General features: G+C 46.5%; 1 protein-coding gene across 2 annotated transcripts in view; it reads right to left on the reverse strand.

Moving 5' to 3' along the window:
• The window catches only part of LCLAT1 (lysocardiolipin acyltransferase 1), a 113,906-nt gene that overhangs the window by 82,619 nt on the left and 6,906 nt on the right, over positions 1-24,381 (reverse strand). For both annotated transcript variants that reach the window (XM_018568233.1, XM_018568225.1), the window contains 2 exons: positions 22,712-22,910; positions 8,566-8,712 (listed from right to left, as the gene is read on the reverse strand). In XM_018568233.1, coding sequence (XP_018423735.1) covers positions 8,566-8,712; positions 22,712-22,910 — 346 coding nt within the window. The remainder of the gene's footprint in view (positions 1-8,565; positions 8,713-22,711; positions 22,911-24,381) is intronic.

Consider the following 24,381-nt stretch of genomic DNA (forward strand, 5'->3'; position numbering starts at 1 on the left):
CAACTGCACTCTGAGTTGAAATCAGCTAAATACATTCCAGGTGTATCAAATCAAAAGGCATTCAAAGTCTTAAGGTGCCCATACACCTTACGACCATCGCAAGACTTTTGTCTTGCGATGGTCGTATGCTTATTGAAAGCTCGTACGATCTGCACACCTTGGACGGGCAGATCGTACTTGCGATCATCGAAAGCCCGCCCCGCTGAGGGGCGGGCTTCCGATGACCGCAATGCAGAACGGGCAGTGTGCGCACACCGGCCCGATGCGCAGCTATCGGAGGAGCAGGCTAGAAAGCCGCCGACAATCGTACGATTCTCGGCGGGTTTTCGAGCATGCTGGTTCGACAAAAGACGTGCGACCGTACAGTAGAAACGGTCGCACGTCTTCGTTCACACTGCTCGATTCTCGTACGATCGTGGGATTTCCCGCGATTCTCGTACGAGAATCGAGCAGTGTATGGGCACCTTTAGGGCCGGTTCACACCACAAAGTCCGTGTTCCAGTGCATTCGGCCTCTGGAACGCAGGCCGGTCGGCTCCCTGCGTTCAGGGGAGGGGGCATGCCAGTGCATTGAAGTCAATGGCACCACAGCCACGCCCCCCTCCCGCAGTGCAATCGCCTGCACCCAGAGCGCAGGCACATTAGTGCTTGCGTTCCAGTCCATTGCGATCTGCAAACATAGTGCTTGCTGTATTTTTGCAGATCGCACTGGACCAGAACGGTGCTGGCAATTGCACTTCGGGCAGGGGGCGTGGCTGTGGTGCCATTGTATTCAATGCACCGGCATGCCCCCTCCCGCCCCTGAACGCAGGGAGCCGGCTGGCTTGTATTCCAGAGGCCGAATGCACTGGAACGTGGACTTTGTGGTGTGAACCAGCCCTTACAGTTGTGTTTCTTTAGAAAGCAGCCAGAACATGAGTAAATTGGTTTGTCCCGTTAGCATGCTGCAGAGAAGGACTCTTACACTGTTTGGCAGCAGTGGTCTCTCTGCAGAGGTCCAACATGCACCCTACTGAGTAAGAGCTAGAGCTCTGTGGAATGCAGTTATAGGTCTGACCTGGCAAGGGGTATGTTGGACCTCTGCAGTGAGACAACTGCTCCCACACAGAGAAGCAAGGTCCTTCTCTCCAGCATGCTGGCACGGGACAAGCTTTTCTACCTTAGACTTCTAAAGAAAACAACCCAGAGGAATTTGCACACATTTTGCTTTGTTTACCTGGAATGTCTTTAGTTGATCTAAACTGAATGTTCAGTTGGCCTTAAAACTGACACTTAATATGGAGAGCAAGCACTTACAGGAGCCAGCATAACTGATCAGACTCTCTAAAGAGTGCCCTGGGGTCCGAAAAACCAAGATGCTCTGATATGCAACCAGGTGGCCATCTCTATTCACCCCAGCTGGACCCCCATGCCGTCCTTTTGGCGCCTTCCCTTGCAAACAAGGAGCAGGTGGGGGTGAGCAAAACTAGTGACTAAAAGAACCTTAAGGATTCAATAAAGAGGACTTGCCTCTGCGCAGGGTGGGGTGTTTGGCTTAATTGCGGTTTTAGAAGCACTTTGCTGCCACAGGTTTACTGTAAGTCCCACCTCCAGCACTGTCCACCCAAGTAAGTCTTCTCTACAACTAAATACTAGTGCTGTCATTCAACCAATTTTGTGTGAGTCCAGGGCATCAAGGTCCTGCCTCCGGGAGGCAATTGTCGTCAGGCCGCCCTGGACTCACAAGAGAATGCTACCAAGAATGGCGCCATGTCCTTCTGCATTGCAGCTTTCTATAAAATTCACAACACGCCCAATGTATAAGACAGAAGAGCAAAAAGAGGTGTTACGCAACCCAGACCAAAGACACAACAAATGTATTCTTTTTTTTTAAATTGAGGGTGCGAGGGTACTCCAAGGGGGGTGAAGGGAGCTGTAGTTGGATTTTAAGGCCTCATTCACACAAGATATGGCCGACACGTACAGCTCCGTGTTGCGTGCACGGCCGTATCGGGCAGCTCCCGGGAAGGACAGTGGCTACGTGTGATTAGTATGCAGCCCCTGTCCTTCTCTATGGGACCACGCGGCCGTACGCCGCCGACGCTCACCCGCCCTGCACGTCCGTAAGGGTGCGGGTGTCCTGGCTCGGACGCAGACAGGATCCATCCTGTCAGCGTACGAGTATGGACACCCGCACGGACGTGCAGGGCGGGTGAGCGTAGGGCGGCGTACGGCCGCGTGGTCCCATAGAGAAGGACAGGGGCTGCGTACTAATCACACGTAGCCACTGTCCTTCCCGGGAGCTGCCCGATACGGCCGTGCACGCAGCATGGAGCTGTACGTGTCGACCGTTTCTCGTGTGAATGAGGCCTAAGGATCAACTTCAAAACAGCTACCGTAGTAGAATCAGTTGCCAACGCTATCCTCATTTACTTTAATCTGAATTTGATATAACCCATTACTGACTGACTCACCGAGCCTTCCACATTGCTTCTGGAGAACAACTGCAACCTCTTGTCACTAAATTCTCTGAGATCTCCTCCACACCACATGAACCAGAACCAGGCAGCTGCGGAACCAAAAGAACACTCTAACCTCTTCCTTCTGCTGACTCAGATTCAGGTCATTGAGAAAAATTACATTTCTGGCAGTTACAGAGATTTGACTTCCATGGCAGCCAACTGCATATAATGAATACAGGGATACAAATTAGAGGAACTCAGCAGGTAGGCTATGTTCCCCCGAGTGAGATTAAATGGAATCATTTCATACTCCTTTTAAAGAGACCCTTTAATTACATTAGTTACTTTCTTTCATTTGAAAACAGCCAGCGAAACTTGTTATTTTTTTTTTCTGAGTTGGTGCCAATTGACCTCTTCCTGTCATTCACCCAACGTTCCTCCATCTATTTTATGTGTAGAAGTTCTGGAGATCTCTCTGAAGTTAGAGCATCCCAGCAGTAGTCTTAAACAAACACACATTTCGTCTTGGCGGACTTTGTGTTGGATCGACTTCAGAGATGTAAAAAGATACAAACGCAGTTTAAGTGTCTTTGAAAAACTCGTCGCTTTTGAAGTGGGAGATAAAAATACGAGACAAGTTGTTTCTAACCCATAAACCCAATTCCAGCGGAATATGAACCATTTCATTTGGAACACGACGACGGCGGTGAATGTGAACAGATGCATCTGTGGACTTCTAAACCTCATAATAGCAATAAAAAAAGACGGATATAAATGTCTAAGACATTAAGACTATCAAAATGAAAGGGGACTGAACTTGTCTGTCAGCATTCCATAAAGGGGTCAATGCACCATATGTAAATTCTGATGGGTTAAACCACCGCTTAAAGATAGGTTCCTGGTTCTGTTCCCCCCAACTTTGGGGTTTAGGCTGCTACTCTTTCTTCAAAATGCCAAACAAGTTTAAGAGGACCTCAACTGGGGAAGCTTGGCAAAGGCGTCCCCATTGGTCTGGACATCAGTATTGCTTATAAGCTCCTTACAGCTGATCTCTTCCTAAGTTACTGACTTACCATGCCTTGTTCTGCACAGTGTCCCTGTGTGAAGACGGCCATCCTTGTAGAAAAGCAAGACTTTGTTTTCTCATGTCATCACCCTAATGACTGGTAATCTGATGACTGATGGGGTAATATTAAAGAAGAAGCAGAAGAGGTTGAGGAAACACAGATCCATAAGGATGAATGAAGCATAAGCAGAGAGATCCTTGCACTGCAGGTCCTCAGGTGCAGCTTCCTCCCCAGTTAGTAGCGCAGAACTGATATCACCAAATCTCAACCCAAATTTGGTAAAAGTAGCCATCAGAGACAGCAGCAGGGCCTTAGATGATCTCACACTGCAGATGCACAGCTATGAGGCTTAAAGTGACATTAAACCCTCAGATTTTTTAACATAAACCAATACTGTAATGTGTGCCTTACTGTAATCCATGGTAGTTTCCCTTCTCATGTCTTCTCATGCTGGGGGAGAACTTCCCTTTGCAGCTGTGTGCCTCTTCCTGTAGTGCTGGCTCAGGTTGCAAACCTACACACAGACACCATGTATCCATTTCAGAAACAAGGCACTCAGCTGCGAAACAGAAGTTCAGCCGAGCATGAGAAGAGATACAGATTTAAAAGGAAGAGCAGCAAAGAGAAGGGAAACAACCATGGATCACAGTAAGGCGCACATTACACTATTGTTTTATGTTAAAAAATCTGAGGGTTTAAATGTCACTTTAAGGTGACGCTAAACTCAAGAGTTAAATATTAAAAATGCATGCAGTCGAACTCCTCCTGCAATTCGGTTCAGCCGTACGGTACATGCAGAGCATTTTCGGCTGACCGAAGGCAGATGCTAGCAGATGTACGGCTGACTCCAGCTGATGTACGGCTGAACACAGCCGTACAGGGCTGAAGTGAATAGCTGAACTGCATTCGGCTCACTTCACTTCGGCTCGGTTATTCACAAAAATTGCTCTGGTCCATAGGGAGCTAAAAGGGTAAAATGACAGCCAGGCAACTATCAATTTCCAGAGGAAAATCCAGCAATGGCAGCTCCCATATTTATCTCAGCAAGGGCTTCCTTTAATGAAGCGTAGATGCTGACTGGTCTGCCTCAGCCTTCTACATATGCCGCAGGAACCCAACATGACACATTCCTGTAATCAGCTTACGGTAAATATTTATAATTAGCCACGTCTACAATACCGCGGGGAGGAAAGGCAATCATAAAGGGACAAGCGAGTTATTAATATGACGACTTTACGTTGACTTGACGTCTCTCCCACCCACTGCCTGCAAGAGGCAGGTAACGGCTTTATCCCATGATGCTCAGAAAAGTGGCCGGGATAATCTCCCCGTCCGAACTCCCTCTCTCTCAATGAACGCCTTTAAAGATCACTTGCCATTTACGCAAATGGACTTGGCTGCGGCGTTCTAAAGGCTGGCACGTTCTCCACCTCTTCCTTTGTCTGCTCGCCCCGTGCTTAGAATTCAGCAGCACGCTCTGTGCACTGGGGTGGAAAATGCTACCAACTGCGCATCTAAAAATGATTAAATCTGTCTGAGGGTGCATGTGCAGGAGGCCAAATATTACCCCGTGCATCCTTCACTGATGTTCAAAGGGGTGTCCTTAAAGTGGACTGTTACCCATATCTTTAAAATAACAACAAACACACCTTTAGAAATGTTTGGTGATGACAATCTACAAAGACATACTTCTAGATCATTGCCGGCTTTTTATTCTTTGCATTCCTTATTTCTCTTTTCTTCCCCAGTATTCTGACAGTGGCCATGTTTACTAAGGGCAGATTACTAACTCTCCTTTTACTTCCTGGATTTCTGGCACAGACATGTGACTAGGATGTGTGACCATGCACATCATCTCAGGGGAGGAAAATGCCTTTCCCTGAGATCTCATAAGATTACAGATGAGATTCCCCAGCAATGCTCTGCTGAAGACAAGGCAATCCCAGTGTGCATTGCTTTGGCAAACTGAAGTCATTTTGCCCTTTCAAAGCAGGAAGTGAATGTTCTGCAAGTGTCAGTATTTCACAATCACAGCATTTTACACCTGACATGTCCATGTTATTATTAATCCTCATGGAGGGATGCATTGGTAGAATTTGATTTTTGACTGTGAAGGTCCGCTTTAAACAGATCACCAGTTGAAAGTGTTTGCACACCCCAACAATAAACTTCTCCTGTTGCTCCCTTTTGGTCCGTTAGATATACCATTGAAAGTGTTTTGTTATATCTGTTCAATAAGTGCAAAATGCTTATTGATCCTGCCAGAAATCTAGTTAGTTGGTAACTTCTTATGCAGCACTGTTATCTGTTTACACTTTCTCTGAACTACAAAACACTTCCCTTCTCATGTTATAGGAATGATGAAAGGCAAAGGTATACTGTAGTCCCAATACACTTCCTGACCTAAGGTGACAATGCTGCTCCCCCATAGATACTGTACGCAAATGAGTGTTGTCACCCTAGCACAGGGCGTGTGTTACTGGCAGAACAACGCTGCTATCGCCTACTATGTCCACCTTTAGGTGATCAAATGTCTTCAGGGAATCTTATTCTGCCTCTACCTAACAGAAATTTTACTTTCTTCATCAACTCATCCCCACACAGTTAATACCTTTTGTATCACTTCCCTCCCCCCCCCCCCCACCTTTTAAATTGTAAGCTCTCATGATCAGAGCCCTCCTATCCTTCCTCAATCCAGAAATAGCCACACTCCAAGGGTCTTCACTGAAGATTAAAATATTTATTTATGGAATACATACGGTTTGTTCCTCCCCATGTATGCTCAACCACTAACGCGTTTTACCATTCCGACTTTCTCCACGATTGAGTAAGCCTGCACCTGAGACACAATTGTAGTGCAAGCCTGGTTTTGGAAGGTGAGCAGTGTTTGCTGTGGATTACTCCTGACCCTCTTGCTTGAATTGTATTGTAACTGTATTGTCTCTCTTTATATTGTAAAGCGTTGCAAAAACTCTTGGTGTTATATACATCCTGCGTAGTAATTATTAAATCATAAACAGAGTCAGAGAATATAATTCAGACTCCAAATAAGCCAGAGAAATAGGCTATTTATGCTACTGGAGAATCTTGTTATACACTGCCTATACAAAAACAGAAAAGTCACATACTCTATTTCCTTGGACCATCTTTAGCTTTGATTACGGCACGCATTGGCCGTGGCATCGTTTCGATAAGCTTATGCAATGTCACAACATTTATTTCCGTTCAGAGTTGCATTCATTTTTCACCAAGATCTTGTAGTGATGATGGGAGTGCCGGACCACTGTGTAAAGTCTTCTCCAGCACATCCCAAAGATTCTCAATGGGGTTAAGGTCTGGACTCTGTGGTGACCCTTCCATGTGTGACAATGATGCCTCATGCTCCCTGAACCACTCTTTCACAATCTGAGCCCGATGAATCCTGACATTGTCATCTTGGAATATGCCCAATGTGCCATCAGAGAAGAAAAGATCCATTGATGGAAAAATCTGATCATTCAGTATATTCAGGTAGGCAGCTGACCTCATTCTTTGGGCACATAACCTTGCTGAACCTAGACCTATGATCCAATTGAAGGCTCTGACCTATTTGCTTAGCTTATTTGGTGACTTTTTTTTGGACTGGCCGTGTTTGATCCGGCACTTTGCAACCTCCCTCCTAAGGAACAGAAGTAATGCACTTTACAACTGCTTTTTTGCTATTGAGTAGAAGAAAATACAAAGATTCCGGATGAGATCAGGAAGGAACCCCTACCTCTAGTTTTAGGAAAAGTAAACCTGTATTTTGTTCCTAACAGGCCCTGTTAAAGGGTCACATTACCTTGTAGAACACAAGCAACGTATACTTCCTTTCCATTCACTTTCTTGCCGCTGCAATCTGCTGCCATCAACCCAAGACATACTGGGGGGGGGAATTTATCAAAGTTAGAGCAGACAAAATCTGGAGCAGATTTGCACTGCAACCAATCAACTTCTATCTCTCATTTTCAAATCCCAAATGAGCAAACTGAAGAGAGATGCTGATTGGTTGCCAAGGGCAACTGCTCCAGTTTCTGTTTGCCCCATTTTTTATAAGTTCTTCCCATTGTATATATACTGGAATATGGATCACTTTCTTGCCACTGCAATCTGCTGCCACAAACCCAAGACATACTGTATATACACAGGAATATGTATCACTTTCTTGTAAACAGACAATCATCGGTCCCCAACATTGTCACATGGGGCCAATAAAGTACTGACTTTCACCGGAATCCTGGGTGGTCTGGTGGCTGATTAGAGTGCTGGGAGGACAAGTGGAAAGCCAATTCCCCTTATTTATGCTCCACAGAATAAGGTGAACCAGTTAGTTTGCACATTGTGGGTGTCAAATGCTGTGTAATATGGTCACAGTGCAACTCAGGGGTGGGCAAACTCTGGCCCTCCAGCTGTGGTGACACTACATACCATCATGCATCTCTCTCTGGGAGTCATGCCTGTGGCTGTGAGAATCTTGCAATGCCTCATGGGATTTGTAGTTGCACCGCAGCTGGAGGGCTGGAGTTTGTAATTATAGCATGTACTTTGGATTTAATGTAACAAGTCAAGATGATTGGGCAGGGATGGACAAATTGATATGGAATTCAGAAGCCAGCCTGTCCAATTCCTGGAGTCAGGAGTATTTTGTTTTTTTAAGGAGCCAGCTCCATCAACAACAACTAGAGAAAACCTTCAAAGCTTGGCACCTGCAGTACATTTTGAAGTCGCATTGGTGGCCTGGCTCCTTGGATGTGACCGGCTTTGACTGGCATAAAGACAAACTAAACAACATCTCCCACTATTAGGTACGATGCTCCGCCCAACGTGATGAGAAAGAAATTCAACGCTGAACACATAAAACAAGGGTAGCCAAACTCCGGCCCTCCAACTCTGGTGAAACTACAAATCCCATGATGCGTCTCTCTCCGGGAGTCATGTCTGTGGCTGTGAGAATCTTGCAATGCCTCATGGGAGTTTTAGTTCCACACAGCTGGAGGGCCAGAGTTTGGCTACCCCTGGCATAAAGGTAAGCTCACTAACCTGTCAGGTCGGTTCCCTCCGGAAAGAAGAGAATTTGGAGAGGTTCTTTAATGTCGCAAAAATAATCGAGCATGGCTTCAAAATGGCTTTTATCCTCCTCCCACTTCCTGCGGATGAAAATGAAAGAGGCGACCTGCATAGCCCAACCTGCAAACATAAGATGACTCAGTGAATGGGCAGAAAATACAGCCAGGCAGATATCTGTAGGACAAAGTGCAATTGCTTGTTTTAATGAAATCTGATCTCCGGCCTTCCCTTCAGTCTTATATCTGACCTCCCGCCTTCCCTTCAGTCTTATATCTGCCCTCCCGCCTTCCCTTCAGTCTTATATCTGCCCTCCCGCCTTCCCTTCAGTCTTATATCTGCCCTCCCGCCTTCCCTTCAGTCTTATATCTGCCCTCCCGCCTTCCCTTCAGTCTTATATCTGCCCTCCCGCCTTCCCTTCAGTCTTATATCTGCCCTCCCGCCTTCCCTTCAGTCTTATATCTGCCCTCCCGCCTTCCCTTCAGTCTTATATCTGCCCTCCCGCCTTCCCTTCAGTCTTATATCTGCCCTCCCGCCTTCCCTTCAGTCTTATATCTGACCTCCGGCCTTCCCTTCAGTCTTGCACAGTTGTACCGGCTCCTCTCCTGGACTGAAATGTCTTCCTCTGATGTCACTGCACACTGTGAGCTTTGTAAATGTGCATTAGAAGCTGCAGCAAGTCAGATAGAGCCCGACTCATTTCCTGGCTGGTGGATGTCCAGCATCATCTAGCTCTTTACGCAGCAGCCTACCTGTCCCAAGTCCACCCCGTTCATTCACCGGATGAACCATCTGCTGCTCTCTGCCACGTGATGGTAAGGAAGGCAACACTATACGGCCATGATATCAGTGCTGGGATTTGATGCATTCTGATACACGTGCACATAGATTATTAAAAACTGAATTTCAGGCAGTACAAAAATGACACCAATTATTAGTTATGTATTATTATGTATTTTGAAATGCAGCTAGTAGAAGTACCTGAACCTTTCTAGATACCTGCTCCTTGTGATTCCCTGTACAACAGCACTCTGGAGACTGGGAGAAGGAGGGGAAGCACTATGGATCAATCAGGTGCTGAAAAGGATGAGAGGAGTAGAAGGGAGTCTAATCAGTCTTCTGCTGCTCCTTTAGTGTCTATTCTCAGGCTGCAGCCAGGTAGGTGACCAGGGTGTGTTGTTTAATGCGACCCTCTTGCTTCCTCAAGGTAATAATACTAAAAGGACCTACAAGCAGAGGAATATGCACCTTTCCAGTGGGTGGTGTGTCACACCACATCACTACGCCACATGCTATGGGCACTCGTGCATTGCTCTGCTCACTTAATTCTGTATCTCTACCCATTATGTTTCCCCAATTCTCTACCACAGGGGTGGGCAACTCTGGCTCTCCAGCTGCGGGTGAAACAACAAAACCCATCATGGATCTGCCTCTGGGAGTCATGGCTGTGGCTGTCAAAGTCTTGCAATGCCTCATTGGATATGTAGTTCCACAACAGCTGGAGGGCCGGAGTTTGGCTACTCCTGAGAAAACGTGCCTCCCTGCTGCTCTTTGTGGTTCCTCCAGCTGATAAACCACAACCGGAAGAGGGAGAAGGTTATCTGTTATCGGAAACACCCCCAGATAGTAGCAGGTCGCAGACTGCCAGGAATCTAGCATTTTCAAGAGGCTGTCAGCCCCCTATTTCTTGCAGTTCAGGTTCTCTTTAGAGTATAATTAAACCTTTTTTTTTGCATATATCTACTGTAGATACATGCAAAAACATACAAAGAAATAAAAAATAAGTTACCAAACAGGTTATTACTTACCTGTGTCTCCGCCGCGCGCTCCTGTCCGAACATCTGAATATTCTCAAACGGCCGTGAAGGGTGATGGGGCGGGCGCATGTGCAGTAGAGATCTTCGGCCGGGAGTGGAGTAGAGACACAGGGTAAGTCAATGCAGGCAGCCTGGGCAGCGTGCACCCGCACAGACACCGTGGGACACAGCAGTCAGCGCTGGATCAGAGACCGGCACCAGCGCTGGAGGGATTGCTGAAAACTACTGGTAGGAAGAAGATGATCGGATCAAGAGGCATCATTTCAGGTTAATCCTTACACCAGCATGGGGGGCGGAAATGTGACTTTAATGTCACTTTAAGGCCCAATACGGGCTGGCACACAGATGTCATATTAGTGGATCTCGAGAGGTTAATGACTGAATTTAGAGAGCAATCACTTATGGCTCTTCTTCCTAAAGACAGCAATCAGCCAGTTTGTAATCACATAACAGGCAAAGATAACTATATGGTTAGAGCTGGTGGGTGCGCCGATATAAATAGCGCTCAACCAAAATAAAAGGGAAGTAGACTGTTCTTGAAAGCAATGAATTAAATATTTCTTATAGCTGAACTCCGCGATAAGCAAATATTATCTAAATACAAGAGTCCTTATTTGAATCCTGATGAGCTTTATGTATTTCTTCCAGATCTGTGCAGTAATCCAGCGTGACATTTGGAGCTTCCTGTAATAAAGACCAGTCACTGCTACTCTCTCTCCTTGTGCAGGGTGACTGGTCTTGTCTCCACCCTCCTGTTGTTTTCTGCAGGCAGCCTGTAGTGGGTGAAGCCTGCTGGGCCCCTCCCACGGCTCTTCTCTCTGCACAGGTTATGTGCAGCACAGTGATGATGTCACCGCTACTTTAACAAGGTAACAATTGGGTTTGCAAAAGCATTAATGTGGATTTACATCCTTTGCAGCTATTGAATTCGGACTTTATTCTGCCCCTGAAATAACAGAACTGGGTTAGTTTTCACAATTACATTCTAGCATTAAGCGGAATTAGACTGCTATGAGCTGGATGGGGTATTTGCCATAAGGATGCAGACTATCCTTGCACATTAGGGCACACATATCTCACAAGGGTGCCCTTCTCCAGAGCTCTGCTCCTCTTTGCCCCACTATTTCCGGGATCCCAGGCATCGTTTTGGTGTGAATTCGCCATGGGTGCCACTGTCGGTATTCCTTCAGCCAGCATCCCTCAAATCAGCTGATTGAAGGAGCCGGTTGGAAAACCTTCTAAATTAACAGAGCCGGCAGTCAATGAGCTGCCGGCTCTGTTCGGATATTCTGACAGCTGGTGGTGGCTGCCATCAGAATATAACGAAGACAGCGGAATCAACGTTCGTAGCACGACAGACAGAGGAATCTGTTCTATTTTTTCCGTTGAGCCCGCGGGTTGAACGAAAAAAAAAAAAAAACCAGAACAGCGTATGGCCAGCTTAACTCATGTTATATCATCCCCAGCACCTTACCCTACAGATCTGTAGGATTCTGGAAATTAACTGTGAGTTTACACTGCACGCACTGTACGATGTACACAGAACATAAAATATTGCGAACAACAAAGCAGAACGATTTTATTCAATGATATTATTAGAATGTTGATGAGGGGAAATGAGGAACCAGGAAGGTGAAATATAAGCAGATTAAACTTCAGCTTTAAGGCCTGGTTCACACTTGGGCGTTTTACAGCGCGTTCCTACGCTCTGTAAAACGCTCAACATGTGAAAACCAATGATTGCCTATGGGTATGGTTCCCACCTGGGTGTTTTACAGCACGTAGGAACGCGCTGCAAAACGCCCAAAGAAGTACAGGAGCTTCTTTGGGGCGTATTTGCCGCGCGCATCCATTGGGATACAGCCAGGTAGCCCTCGGAAACGCGCGTTTTTTGTACCGCGAATCGCGGTAAAAACGCGTGGCGCGACAAACGCGCATATTCGATAAGCCTAGGTGTGAACCCAGCCTAAAGTAGAACCGAAGCCAATTTTCTTCCTTTTAGTTTTTGGATAGAGTCAGGGAGGGTTATAAACCCGTTCGTCATTATTTATTTTTCCTTCTGTGTCCCACTGGGGAGATTTCCCTTTAATTCCTGCCCAATGGCCACAACAAGAAGTGAGAGGAAGTCCCTCCAAAGAGCGTACAAATCCTGGTGGTCAGCAGGGTCACCAGAACTAGTGTCCCCATTGGAAGATTTCCCTTCTATTCCGGTTCTGTTGACAACTCAAAATTTGGGATTTTCTTTCAAAGATAATGGTCACCAGGACAGATGGGGGGGGGGGGGGGGCTCCCTAATGGGGACAAAAAATTAAAAAAATTATGTCACCAGCACACCGTATGAATAATTAGCAAAAGTCCATTATTTAATGACTCATTGCCATTCAATACAGTATTGATGTAGTATTGAATGGCAATGTGTCATTAAATGGACTTTTGCTAATTAATCATACGGTGTGCTGGTGACATAATTTCTTCTTCTGTGTTAATCACGGTGCCGTCCGTGGTCACTACAAGCACCCACCCGTTTGCATGGGTTTCTCTGATGTTCCGGTAAGGAGTGCAGCAAGGGTTTTTTGGCTCCCTAATGGGGACACAGACAGCAATAAAAACCTGACAGGGGGTTCTAATCTCTCTCCACTCTACCTAAATCTAAAAAAAGGTTTTGACTTGCACTTTTATATGATGATGATGGATGGATGGGATGATGAATGGATGGGATAAATGGATGGGGTGAGCTGATGAATGGATGGGATGAGCTGATGAATGGATGGGATGAGCTGATGAATGGATGGGATGAGCTGATGAATGGATGGGATGAGCTGATGAATGGATGGGATGGGATGATGAATGGATGGGATGATGATGATGATGGATGATAGGGCATTTACTTTACATTGTTTCTTTGCAAGGTTTCCTTTTTGTTAGTATTGGTTCTCCTTTAAAAAAATGTAAAAATCTCCCCGCCCCCAAAAATTTATATTTCTCGATTCTCTACTTCAGGATATCTACCTTCTATCCTTCCAGTTGTCCGAAACTCAGCTATTTACCATCAAATGAATTAATTTCCTCCATCCAGAACTCTGAACTAAAAATACCGGCTAATGGCCCTTTGTGATGGAATTCCCCCACGGGGTACAGAGGACCTTAAAATAGTAAAAGCTTTCGAAGACTTGTCCCTTCCATTATACATCCGATAGCGCCAGGTATATATTTAGAGAGATATTTAACGGAAAAGAAAAAGGCAGCTCTCCCTTATATAGTCACATTGTAGGAATTGTTGGAGATTTCTCCCATTTACACACACTCGATTTGACCATGAAAGGTAAAATACGTTCCAGAGGAAATATCGCTGGAGCAGCTGATGACTGGGGGGGAGGCGAGCAGATGGATTTCTGGCACAAGAAAAACAAACAAGGAGAGAGGAAAAAATACAAAAGAGCGCAGCAAGCATGCAGAGAGAGCATAGGACAAATGATCTGTTAAGCTGAATAAAGATCTGCGGAGCTACAAGATGACTATTGTGAGTCACCATAGAAGAAATTATCCTAAAATACAGGATTTTAAATCTAAACTCCACGCTTGCAGTTTAGGAAACCACTGTTAAAACAAGTTCATTTGGGGGACAGTAGGAAATATTCCCCCTTACATTGGGGGTCAATAGGAAGAATCACCCTTTATATTGCTAGTCAGTAGGAAGAATGCCCCCGTTACACTGGCGATTAAAAGGAAGAATAACCCCATTACATTGGTCAGTAGAAAGAATGCCCCCCTTACATTGGTGGTCAGTACGAAGAATCCCCCTTATATTGTTGGTCAGTAGGAAGAATATCCCCTTACATTGGTGGTTAAAAGGAAGAATGCCCCCCTAACATTGGTCGTCAGTAGGAAGAATGCCCCCTTACATTGGTGGTCAGTAGGAAGAATGCCCCCCTTACATTGGTGGTCAGTAGAAAGAATGCCCCCTAACATTGGTGGTCAGTAGAAAGAATGCCCCCCTTACATTGGTGGTCAGTAGGAAGAATGCCCCCCTTACATTGGTGATCAGTAGAAAGAATGCCCCCCTTACATTGGTGGACAGTAGGAAGAATGCCCCCCTTACACTGATGATCAGTAGAAAGAATGCCCCCCTTACACTGATGATCAGTAGAAAGAATGCCCCCCTAACATTGGTGTTCAGTAGAAAGAATCCCCTTTACATTGGTGGTCAGTACAAAGAATTTCCCCTTATATTGTTGGTCAGTAGGAAGAATCCCCCCTTATATTTCTGGTCAGTAGGAAGAATGCCCCCCCTTACATTGGTGGTCAGTAGGAAGAATGCCCCCCCTTACATTGGTGGTCAGTAGGAAGAATGCCCCACTTACATTGGTGATCAGTAGAAAGAATCCCCCTTACATTGGTGGTCAGTACGAAGGATTTCACCTTATATTGTTGGTCAGTAGGAAGAATCCCCCCTTACAATGGTGGTCAGTAGAAACAATGCCCCCCTTATATTGGTGGTCGGTAAGAAGAATTTCCCGATATTGGTGGTCAATAGGAAGAATCCCCTGTTACACTGGTGGTTAAAAGAAAGAATAAGCCCCTTACATTGGTGGTTAAAAGAAAGAATAACCCCCTTACATTGGTGGTTAGTAAGAAGAATCCTCCCTTACATTGGTGGTCAGTAGGAAGAATCATCCCTTACATTGGTGGTCAGTAGGAAGAATCCTCCCTTACATTGGTGGTTAGTAAGAAGAATCCTCTCTTACATTGGTGGTCAGTAGGAAGAATCCTCTCTTACATTGGTGGTTAGTAGGAAGAATCCTCTCTTACATTGGTGGTTAGTAGGAAGAATCCTCTCTTACATTGGTGGTTAGTAGGAAGAATCCTCTCTTACATTGGTGGTTAGTAGGAAGAATCCTCCCTTACATTGGTGAGCAGTGGAAAGAATGCCCCATTATAGTGATGGTCAGAATGCCACCCTTAGAGACAGCCAAAAGGATCATTGGTGCCAATTGCTGCTGGTAATGCCAAGTGGCACTGGCTCCGGATCAATGCAGGCACCATCACGTGGAAGTTTAAACAGTCACAGCTCAAGGAACCCCAAGAACTTTTGGAGGAGCCCTGGTTGAGAATGGCTGATATAAGGAATTACAAGAGGCGTATGTCTAATTCGGACACATACACACATACAGTGGTACCTCGGTTCACGAACGCCTCTGTCGGCGAACAGGAAGTTCGGCAAAATTTTGCCTCCGTTTGCAACCTCCGCTTCGGGTGACGAAGCCATTTTCCCCGCTCTGACACGGGTCGTGGCTTCCTCTAGTCGGGATCGCGGTCTGATCACAGTTTGATTCGGTTCACGACCAGATCGGTTCGCGACCAGAATCGTGGAACGAATCAAGTTCGTGAACCAAGGTACCACAGTTCTAGCTGCACCAAAAATGACATTTAATGAAATGTAATAAATACACAGCAGCATTCATTAGCGTTTTTATAGAACTCTCTGATCAGCTTAAAGTGTTAAAAACTTGGCACAGCAATTTGCCTGCTATTACTTGTAAGAGTAGGATATTACCAAACCGGTGTGCCCCTCTGCAGCCGGTTTCACCTTCCTAGTATGGACCTAATGTTCTTGATGTTAGGGCCAAGCCCACCCACCTTATTGAGTCCGAGGCACTTTCACTGGTTGGGGTTAGACACTAGGGGAAACTTAGCACAGAAGTCATGCCCTTAAACACTCAGAGGAGGGCCCATTCATACCTTCACATGCAATAGCTACCTGAAAACATCACAGCACCCTGCCTCTGTACTTCTCTGAGGTCAACTCAGCTGTGATGCAAGAAGTGTAAGGAGTCATGCAAATATCAAAATGCTTTGATGGGTGGGTGACAGTGTAGAGCAGTGTTCCCCAACCCCCGGTCCGCGGACCGGTACCGCACAGTCTCAGTGCGGTCCGGTCATGCAATATATGGCAGTGCACGGTCCCGGTGTTCGAACACCGGGGACCCGCACTGACGACGGGCTTCACAGTGAGGGGGCGGGTCCTGTGACTCCCCTCCCGTCCGCGTCTATAATAACAGGCGGCGGGAGGGGAGGTGAGTCACACGCCCCGCCCCCTGCAGTGAGTGCACACATCGACACATGGCTGCTGCTCCTGGAAGGGTGAGTCTGAGCGGGGGAAGGGTGTCTTACATCATGTCATTAGACATGGATTATAATGGGGAATATTACACTGTAATGTTCCCTATTATAATCTATTTCTCTGGTTAAATGATTACAGGTAGGCATGTGATCTATCAAAGTTTGAGACTACGTTAGAATGTGTGACCAGTGACGTGGTCACACATTTTAACGTAATCTCGCCCAGTTTTTCGGTGGTGGAATAGGTGAAGCATTCCAACGCTTTCATTTTTTGGTGTAACTGTATTTTATTTTGAAGGCATTTTTAAATACAATTAAATTAAAATTATTAAATCAAAACAATCTAAAATATAAACAATGTCACCCCCTCAGCGGGCCACGGTAAAATTATCAAACGTTGACCGGTCCGCGGCGATAAAAAGGTTGGGGAGCACTGGTGTAGAGGACTGGGCATTCCTTGGCAGACTAAATTTGCATGCAGGCCGCCCATAGTAACACCCACTTGTGATGCTGAGCGTCGATGATTGAAAGAACTGAAATCCAATGAATGAAAGGGACGGGCCCAGGGAAGTCAGGCTGGAGAGAAAGGGCTAGATCATGCTGGATGTCCTCCAGCCAGGAAATGAGGCGGGCTCTATGTGACTTGCTGCAGCTTCTAATGCACATTGTGAGAAGCTCCCAGTGTGCAGTGAAATCAGGGGAAGCCATTTCAGTCCAGGAGAGGAGCCGGTACAACTGTGCAAGACTGAAGGGAAAGCCGGAGGTCAGATATAAAACTGAAGGGAAGAACTATGGGGTAAGTGTTTTTCCCCATAGTTCTCTTTAGGGTCACGGGAGGACATATACTATCATCCTCCCGTGACCCAAACCTCAGTCTATAGCGAACTATTGCCTGTAAATACTGAGAGTGCCGCAGCCGGATCCCTACAATACTGTCAGGATCCCCCCAGCTGGCTGAGTGACAGCTGGCTCTGGCTATCTAGAGGCAGAGCCAGCTGTCCCCGCCCCCTCCCCGTTAATTCCTCCAGTCAGCGCTGGAGGATCTGAGAGGGGAGGGGGGAATCCCTGCGGGGAGCGGTGACTGATAGTGAGACGATCGGGAAAGTGAGCGGATCGGTGCATGTTTCTGCTCACTTCCCGATCGATAGAGCCGACGTGCGACAGCTTCTTTGCCACACATCGGCTTTAACTATGAGGAGGAGTGGAAATCACTCACCTCATAGTTCTCCTTTAACTAAAGCTGGAGCTGCGCTTTAAAAATAAACTCCTCCCTAAGCGCAGAAGACGCTTTACATCAAGCAGCTTCATTATATAATGAGTGTGCGGAATGATGTCGGCAAAGAATGCTGCCATTTCATAAACGACGCCTGGCCTGTGTCCCTGTGTAACTTCCGCGCGGTCGGAAACAGAACTGTTTGTGTTTCATATCCTGTGTTTCCACATCTGTCACTCGACTTCCACAAGAGATGAAATGGATTACAAACTTATTTCGGTTTCCAAGCAGAAGCGCGGATGAGAAAGGCCGCTTGTGTGTATCATCGTGTCTGAGCATACGTCAACACCACGAGCCCGACAATTACCGTCAGCCAGGCAAGAGGGCTCGGGATCGATCAGAAGGATTTAGCGAGGCACTGAAGCTTTCTTTTCCAATTTTCCGTGAAGTGAAACTTCAATTTTTGCTCCAAAAAACCCCCCTCCTGTCAAACTATATACCCTGTAAGAATTTTTAAACAGTTCTTAAAAGTTTCTTACCTTATATTTATTATAAAAAGAGAAATATGATGCAAACCTCACAAAGTCTTTTTTTCAAACTGACTGCTTTGTGGGGGAGTCTGCCTACATGACAGGCAACTGAGCAGTCTCAGTGTTGTCATCAGAAAAGAATATTCCCAAAAGGTGGTACAGAATTAAAAACAAAAAATTATCCTATTCTATTAAAGGAGAACTATGAGATGAGTGATTTCCACTCACCTCTTGGTTCTAAGCCGACCTGTGACAATGAGACTGTCACAGGTCGGCTCAGTAGATCGGGAGGTGAGGGAACACATACCGGCGTTCGCCCACCTCTCGATCCTGTCACGGCACAGAGTTTGGGCTAAAATAATATAGAAATGTCACCAGCACACCAGACTCCTTCAAGGATAATCGATTGTGGATTTATTCAGAACTTATGTCAAATACACAAGCGCTTTTGGGGCCACACAGGGCCACTTCATCAGGTATAGCAGTGTATTTGACATAAGTTCTGAATGATTCCACGATTGATTATCCTTGAAGGAGTCTGGTGTGCTGGTGACATTTCTATATTATCTGCAACTGGCGGCGCCATCCGCGGTCATTCCAAGCACCCTTCCCCCCCATATTCGGGGCTGTCCGGTAAGGAGTGCAACAAACCTCTCTCTTCATATCCTGTTTGGGCTAAAATGACCCTTTATATTATAAAATGGCCTTTGTAGCAATAATATAGATTCTTTTTTCTTTATAGAAAACTGGTCAGCGCTGCCGAAGTGAAAACTCCAGTACTTGGTGGAAATCACTGTGTGATAAACCAGCCTGCTCCAGAGGTCCCTCTGGGAGTCACAAATCCATCGCTACACATTTGTTTCCGAATATTACAATTCAAAAAGTATTTTCTTCATTGATGACTCAACAGGCTTACTTAATTCTGTATCTCTATTAGGGATAGCGTTTTTTTTTGGCATCGAGTACCGATAGTTATATTTCGGTACTCGCCGATACCGAGTGCCGATACTTCCGGTAGCATAGAGCCGGCTTCCCAGGCAGTCAGGAAGCCAGGCGGCGTGTCGTTACCCACCGCCCAGCTTCTTGATTGCCCGGGAAGCCGACTGCATTCTGTTTCACCAGCTCGATGCCGACTGGCCAGGAAGCCGGCTTCCCAGCCAAATCGGCATCGAGGACAGCCAAACAGATCTGACAATATGGTGACACGACCTCCACCCTGCAGACACCTCACATCGATCCTCAGCAGCAGTCATTACTGTACCAGTCCCTCAGCCAGCTGGGCAGACACCGCTCTTCAAGCTCTCCCGGACCTCCCCACGTCTCCTGTGTACAGCGCCCACGTGACCAGCCCTCGGCCTGCTACTGGACATGCGCAGACTGCCCAGCGATCATTCAGAAATCTTGTGCATGCGCAGTAGCAGGCTGAGGGCCGATCACGCGGGTGCTGTGCACACAGGAGACGTAGGAGGATCTGGGAGAGCGGTGTCTGCCCAACTGGCTGAGGGACTGGTACAGTAATGACTGTTGCTCAGGATCTATGTGAGAATTAGGTGTCTGCAGGGTGGGGGTCGTGTCGCCATATTATCAGATTTGTTTGCCCGGCTCGACACTGATTGGCTGGGAAGCCGGATTCCCGGCCAATCAGCATGGAGCCGGCCAAACAGCATGGAGCCAGCTTCCGGCTCCATGTTTCCTCGTGGCACTGCGGGTCAGAGGAAATCTCCCTTTGACCAGAAGTTCCAGTATAGGGAAAGGTATTGGAGCATTTGACCAAATACTCTGTATCGGCACCGATACTAGTATAGGTATCGGTGCATCCCTAATTTCTACCCATCCGGTTTCCCCAATGCTCTACCACAATGTTTCTACCCCAGCACGTCTACTGGTGACAGTAACTGATGGACTGCAGTCACTTTCAGGCCAAGAATATTCTGCCTGGCTCCTTCAATGTCCTGATCAAAAGATGTCAGGCAGAAGGCAGCTGGCAGGGCCAACCACTGAGAGAGTTTACACAAGGTCATTGCACACCTCAGCACTATGCCACACGCTATGTGCACTTGTGCGTTGCTCTGCTCACTTAATTCTGTCTGTCTACCCATTCCGTTTCCCCAATGCTCTACCGCAGGAGTCAGCAACTCTGGCTCTCCAGCTGTGGGGGAAACAACAAGTCCCATCATGCATCTGCATCTGGGAGTGATGCCTGTGGCTGTCAAAAGTCTTGCAATACCTCATGGGACTTGAAGTTCCACAACAGCTGGGGGGTCAGAGTTGTCCACCCCTGCTCTACCGTACTTTTTCTGCTCCAGAGAGTCTACTGTGTTTCTGGTAGGGATGTTCAGATATCAAGAACCGTACTCGGCACAAGTACAGATACTTTTCAAGCTCCAAGACTAGACTAAGGCCTGGTTCACACCTGGGCGTTTTGTAGCGCGTTCGAACGCTCTGCAAAACGCTCAAACACCGAAATCTCATTATTTCCTATGGGTATGGTTCACACCTGGGCGTATTACAGGCCTTTGAACGCGCTACAAAACGTCCTACGCCCAAAGAGGTACAGGAGCTTCTTTGGGGCGTTTTTGTCGCGCGTTTCCATTGAGATACAGCCAAGTAGCCCTCGGGAACGCACGTTTGTCGCGTGTTTTTTTAACCGCGAATCGCGGTAAAAACGCGTGACAAACGTGCATATTCGATACGCCTAGGTGTGAACCCAGCCTGAAGGAAGACTCAAAAGTTAAGAGGCAGCTGTCATTTTTAAGGAGCATTGGCTATGGGGCTTCTGGGATTGTTGCATCTCTGTTTTAATGTATGATTTGTTTTATATATATTTTAGGGATGCACTGATACCATTTTTTCCAGACCAAGTGCAAGTACTGATACTTGTCCAAGTCCTCACAGACACAAGTACTGATACATTTTTGTTTATTGTCATGTGACAGTTTTTCTAAAACAATACAGACGAATGATTTCAGGACAGTGGTGGAGCGCCAGAGCCAGGTCCCAGCTGCAACCCTGGTAGTTCTCCTGAAAATGCCAAGTATCGGCACTGGTATCTGAGCATCCCTAGTTTCTGGAGATATCATCCTCCCATAACCTTTCAGTCTTTTATTCCTTGATCATCCAAGAAAAAACAGTTTTTGCATTTGTGTGCCTGGAAAACTTTGGCTGCAGTATATCCTGGATCAGAGATACATCAATTCATTCACACAGCAAGCGTGCATACATAACTTCCTGAAAACATCACAACACCCTGCCTCAGTATTCCTCACAAGAGCCCTCAGCTTTGATGCAAGCAGTGGGCTGGCTCTTGGGAGGAGTTATGCAAATATCCAAAAGCCTTCGTGAACGGGTCTCTGGAGGACTGGGCTTTCTTAGACAGACTGCTTGTGCATGCATACAGCCGTAGGCAATGCCCACATGTGATGCTGAGCTTTCGGTATTGAAATCTAATGAATAAAAAGGGACGGGCCAGGGGCAGTCAGGCTTGGGTGCAAAGAGCTGGTTGATGCTGAATAGTTATGCCGGTTGACATCAATACACTGCCACGCCACCTCCTGCCCCTGAATGCAGGTGTTTTTTTTTTTGTTTTTAGATCTCATTGAGCTCGTCATTTGAAAAGTAGATCTAGAGACGAAAAATTGTGGGCACCCCTGAGGTAGATGATGCTGGATGGAAAAGAGGCTGGGGAATTTTTGTGTTTTGTATTGTTGTAAGCCTTCCCAATGTGCGCCCTGCTATAAAAGCCGGTTATAGATTCAGGCATGTACCATTTTTTCTAGTTTGACTATTTTTGGTTTGGGGGACGCATTGGAGTCCCAGCGTGCATTTTTGGTTGTTGGGCCTCCAGTGCGTCCCTGCACCTTATTAGGAGGAGTTGGCTACCTCCAGGTACACCTGCATGTAATTTATCAACTTCATTAATATGCTCACACTTGGAGACTCGGATACATAGAGTTAGGACCACACTTTGCAGAGGTGCCTTGGCGCGGCATTGTGGCTTCTACATATTTTTGGCCAAATGTTTGTGCAACTAAACCTCTGATTTTAACGCATACTGTTGACAGGGCTACTTGTTTGGTTGCAGGCTGGCTGGCAGGTTGAGGCTGGGAATTTTTGTGTTTTGTATAGATGATGCTGGATGTCCTTCAGCCAGGAAATGAGGCGGGCTCTATCTGCCTTCCTGCAGCTTCTAATGCACATTGTGAGAAACTCGCAGTAGTTAGGGCCAGAGTCCAGCTTTAACTTTTGACTGATCTGACTTTGGCAAAACGAAATCTGATTGGTTGCTATGAGTTACTGCACTTTGCGTAGGAATAGTGAACAAGCCCTAGTGTCTACTGTTCTCTGCTCATCTTCCCAAATGTGACAGGTACTCTTTTACAAAGCAGAAAGAGCTGATGCCTTCATGTGCGTGAACTATTTATAAACGGAAATCTATGACGTACCGAATCCTGGGACGGTTTTGAGGCTGGATTTGAGGCAAATTTTTTCCAGCCTGAGGTAGCTGTATCTCAGTAAACAGTTCCACAGGAACATCCAGTCCAGCCGGGTGCGATGGTTCATGATGATGACGCTGCGTTCTCCGGGGATGAATCCATCCCCAGTGATGACCACTTTAGCGCGGAAGACCAGCTCCAACAAAGCCTGCCAGGACGAGAAGAGGAGATAACAGATGAATAAGGAGTCATTCTAAAGGTGGCCATACACGGGCCAATTTGATGGAATTGATTTTAACAAAACTTTACAGCTTTACTATAGAAGGGTGCACTTTAAGGGTTAACTGCTCGTTTATGTCTATGAGTATTGTGTAAAGAAGTTTTCCTTACCAAATCCCCACTTCCCCAGCACTCGCGTTCTCCTAATCTCCCTTATGCTCCAACATGTGGACTGTCCCTTGGCGTCCTACATACAATGCAAGGTTCTGGGTCCTGCATTGCACATGATGATGCCAGTGGGCCTCCAACCATGTTAGGGCAGGAGAGGGGACAGTGGCTGATGCCGGCCCTGGAGCCTTCGGGAGCGGGGTTCCGGTAACTCCTGTAAACGGGTCCCCTACACATTAACGAACAGTTAACCCTTTTAGTTTTGGGGTGGCCCTACTGCAAAGGGGGAGGGGGGGTTCCTGGAGATAGGCTTTAAAGTGCTGCCAATAATGGTTACAAGGCCCTTGCATGGCTCCTTTTCAGGTGCTCCATTTATTAGCTGACAAAAACACAACACACATTGCTATGCACAGGAAATGACATAACCAAGGAAAAGGCATTAAAAAGTACATCAAAACATATCAACACACATGTTGAAACACATGTAAAACACATGACAACATGTATTGAAAGGTCTGAAGCCAGCCTAAAACACTGGTTGGTGTATCTCCTAGTCTGCATATAGTTGAATAGCATATAGTTGTACAGCATACGGTTGTGGAGCACATGGCTATAGAGCACATGGTTATACAGCATACGTTTGTGGAGCACATGACTAAAGAGCACATGGTTATACAGCATACGTTTGTGGAGCACATGACTAAAGAGCACATGGTTATACAGCATACGTTTGTGGAGCACATGACTAAAGAGCACATGGTTGTACAGCATACAGTTGTATAGGATATTGTATAGGATATAGCTGTATAGGATTTGGTTCTACAGCATACGGTTGTGGAGCACATGACTATAGAGCACACGGTTGTGGAGCATACAGTTGTATAGCATATAGCTGTATAGGATTTGGTTCTACAGCATACGGTTGTGGAGCACATGGCTGTAGAGCATACGGTTGTGGAGCACATGACTATAGAGCACATGGCTGTAGAGCATACGGTTGTGGAGCACATGGCTGTACAGCAGGGACGCCCACAATTTTTCGTCTGGAGATCTACTTTTCAAATGACGAGCTCAATGAGATCTACCAATGAAAAAACACCTGCATTCAGGGGCGGGAGGGGGCGTGGCAGTGCATTGAAGTCAATGGCACCGCAGCCACACCCCCAGTGCAATCACCACACCCGGAACGCAGGCACCATAGTGCCTGCTTTCCGGTCCAGTGCAATCTGCAAAAATGCTGCATTTTTGCAGATTGCGCTGGACCGTAATGCAGGCATTAATGTGCCTGCGTT

Source organism: Nanorana parkeri, unplaced genomic scaffold, assembly GCF_000935625.1.
Source record: "Nanorana parkeri isolate BGI_ZX_2015 unplaced genomic scaffold, ASM93562v1 scaffold31, whole genome shotgun sequence".
Classification (NCBI taxonomy): domain Eukaryota; kingdom Metazoa; phylum Chordata; class Amphibia; order Anura; family Dicroglossidae; genus Nanorana; species Nanorana parkeri.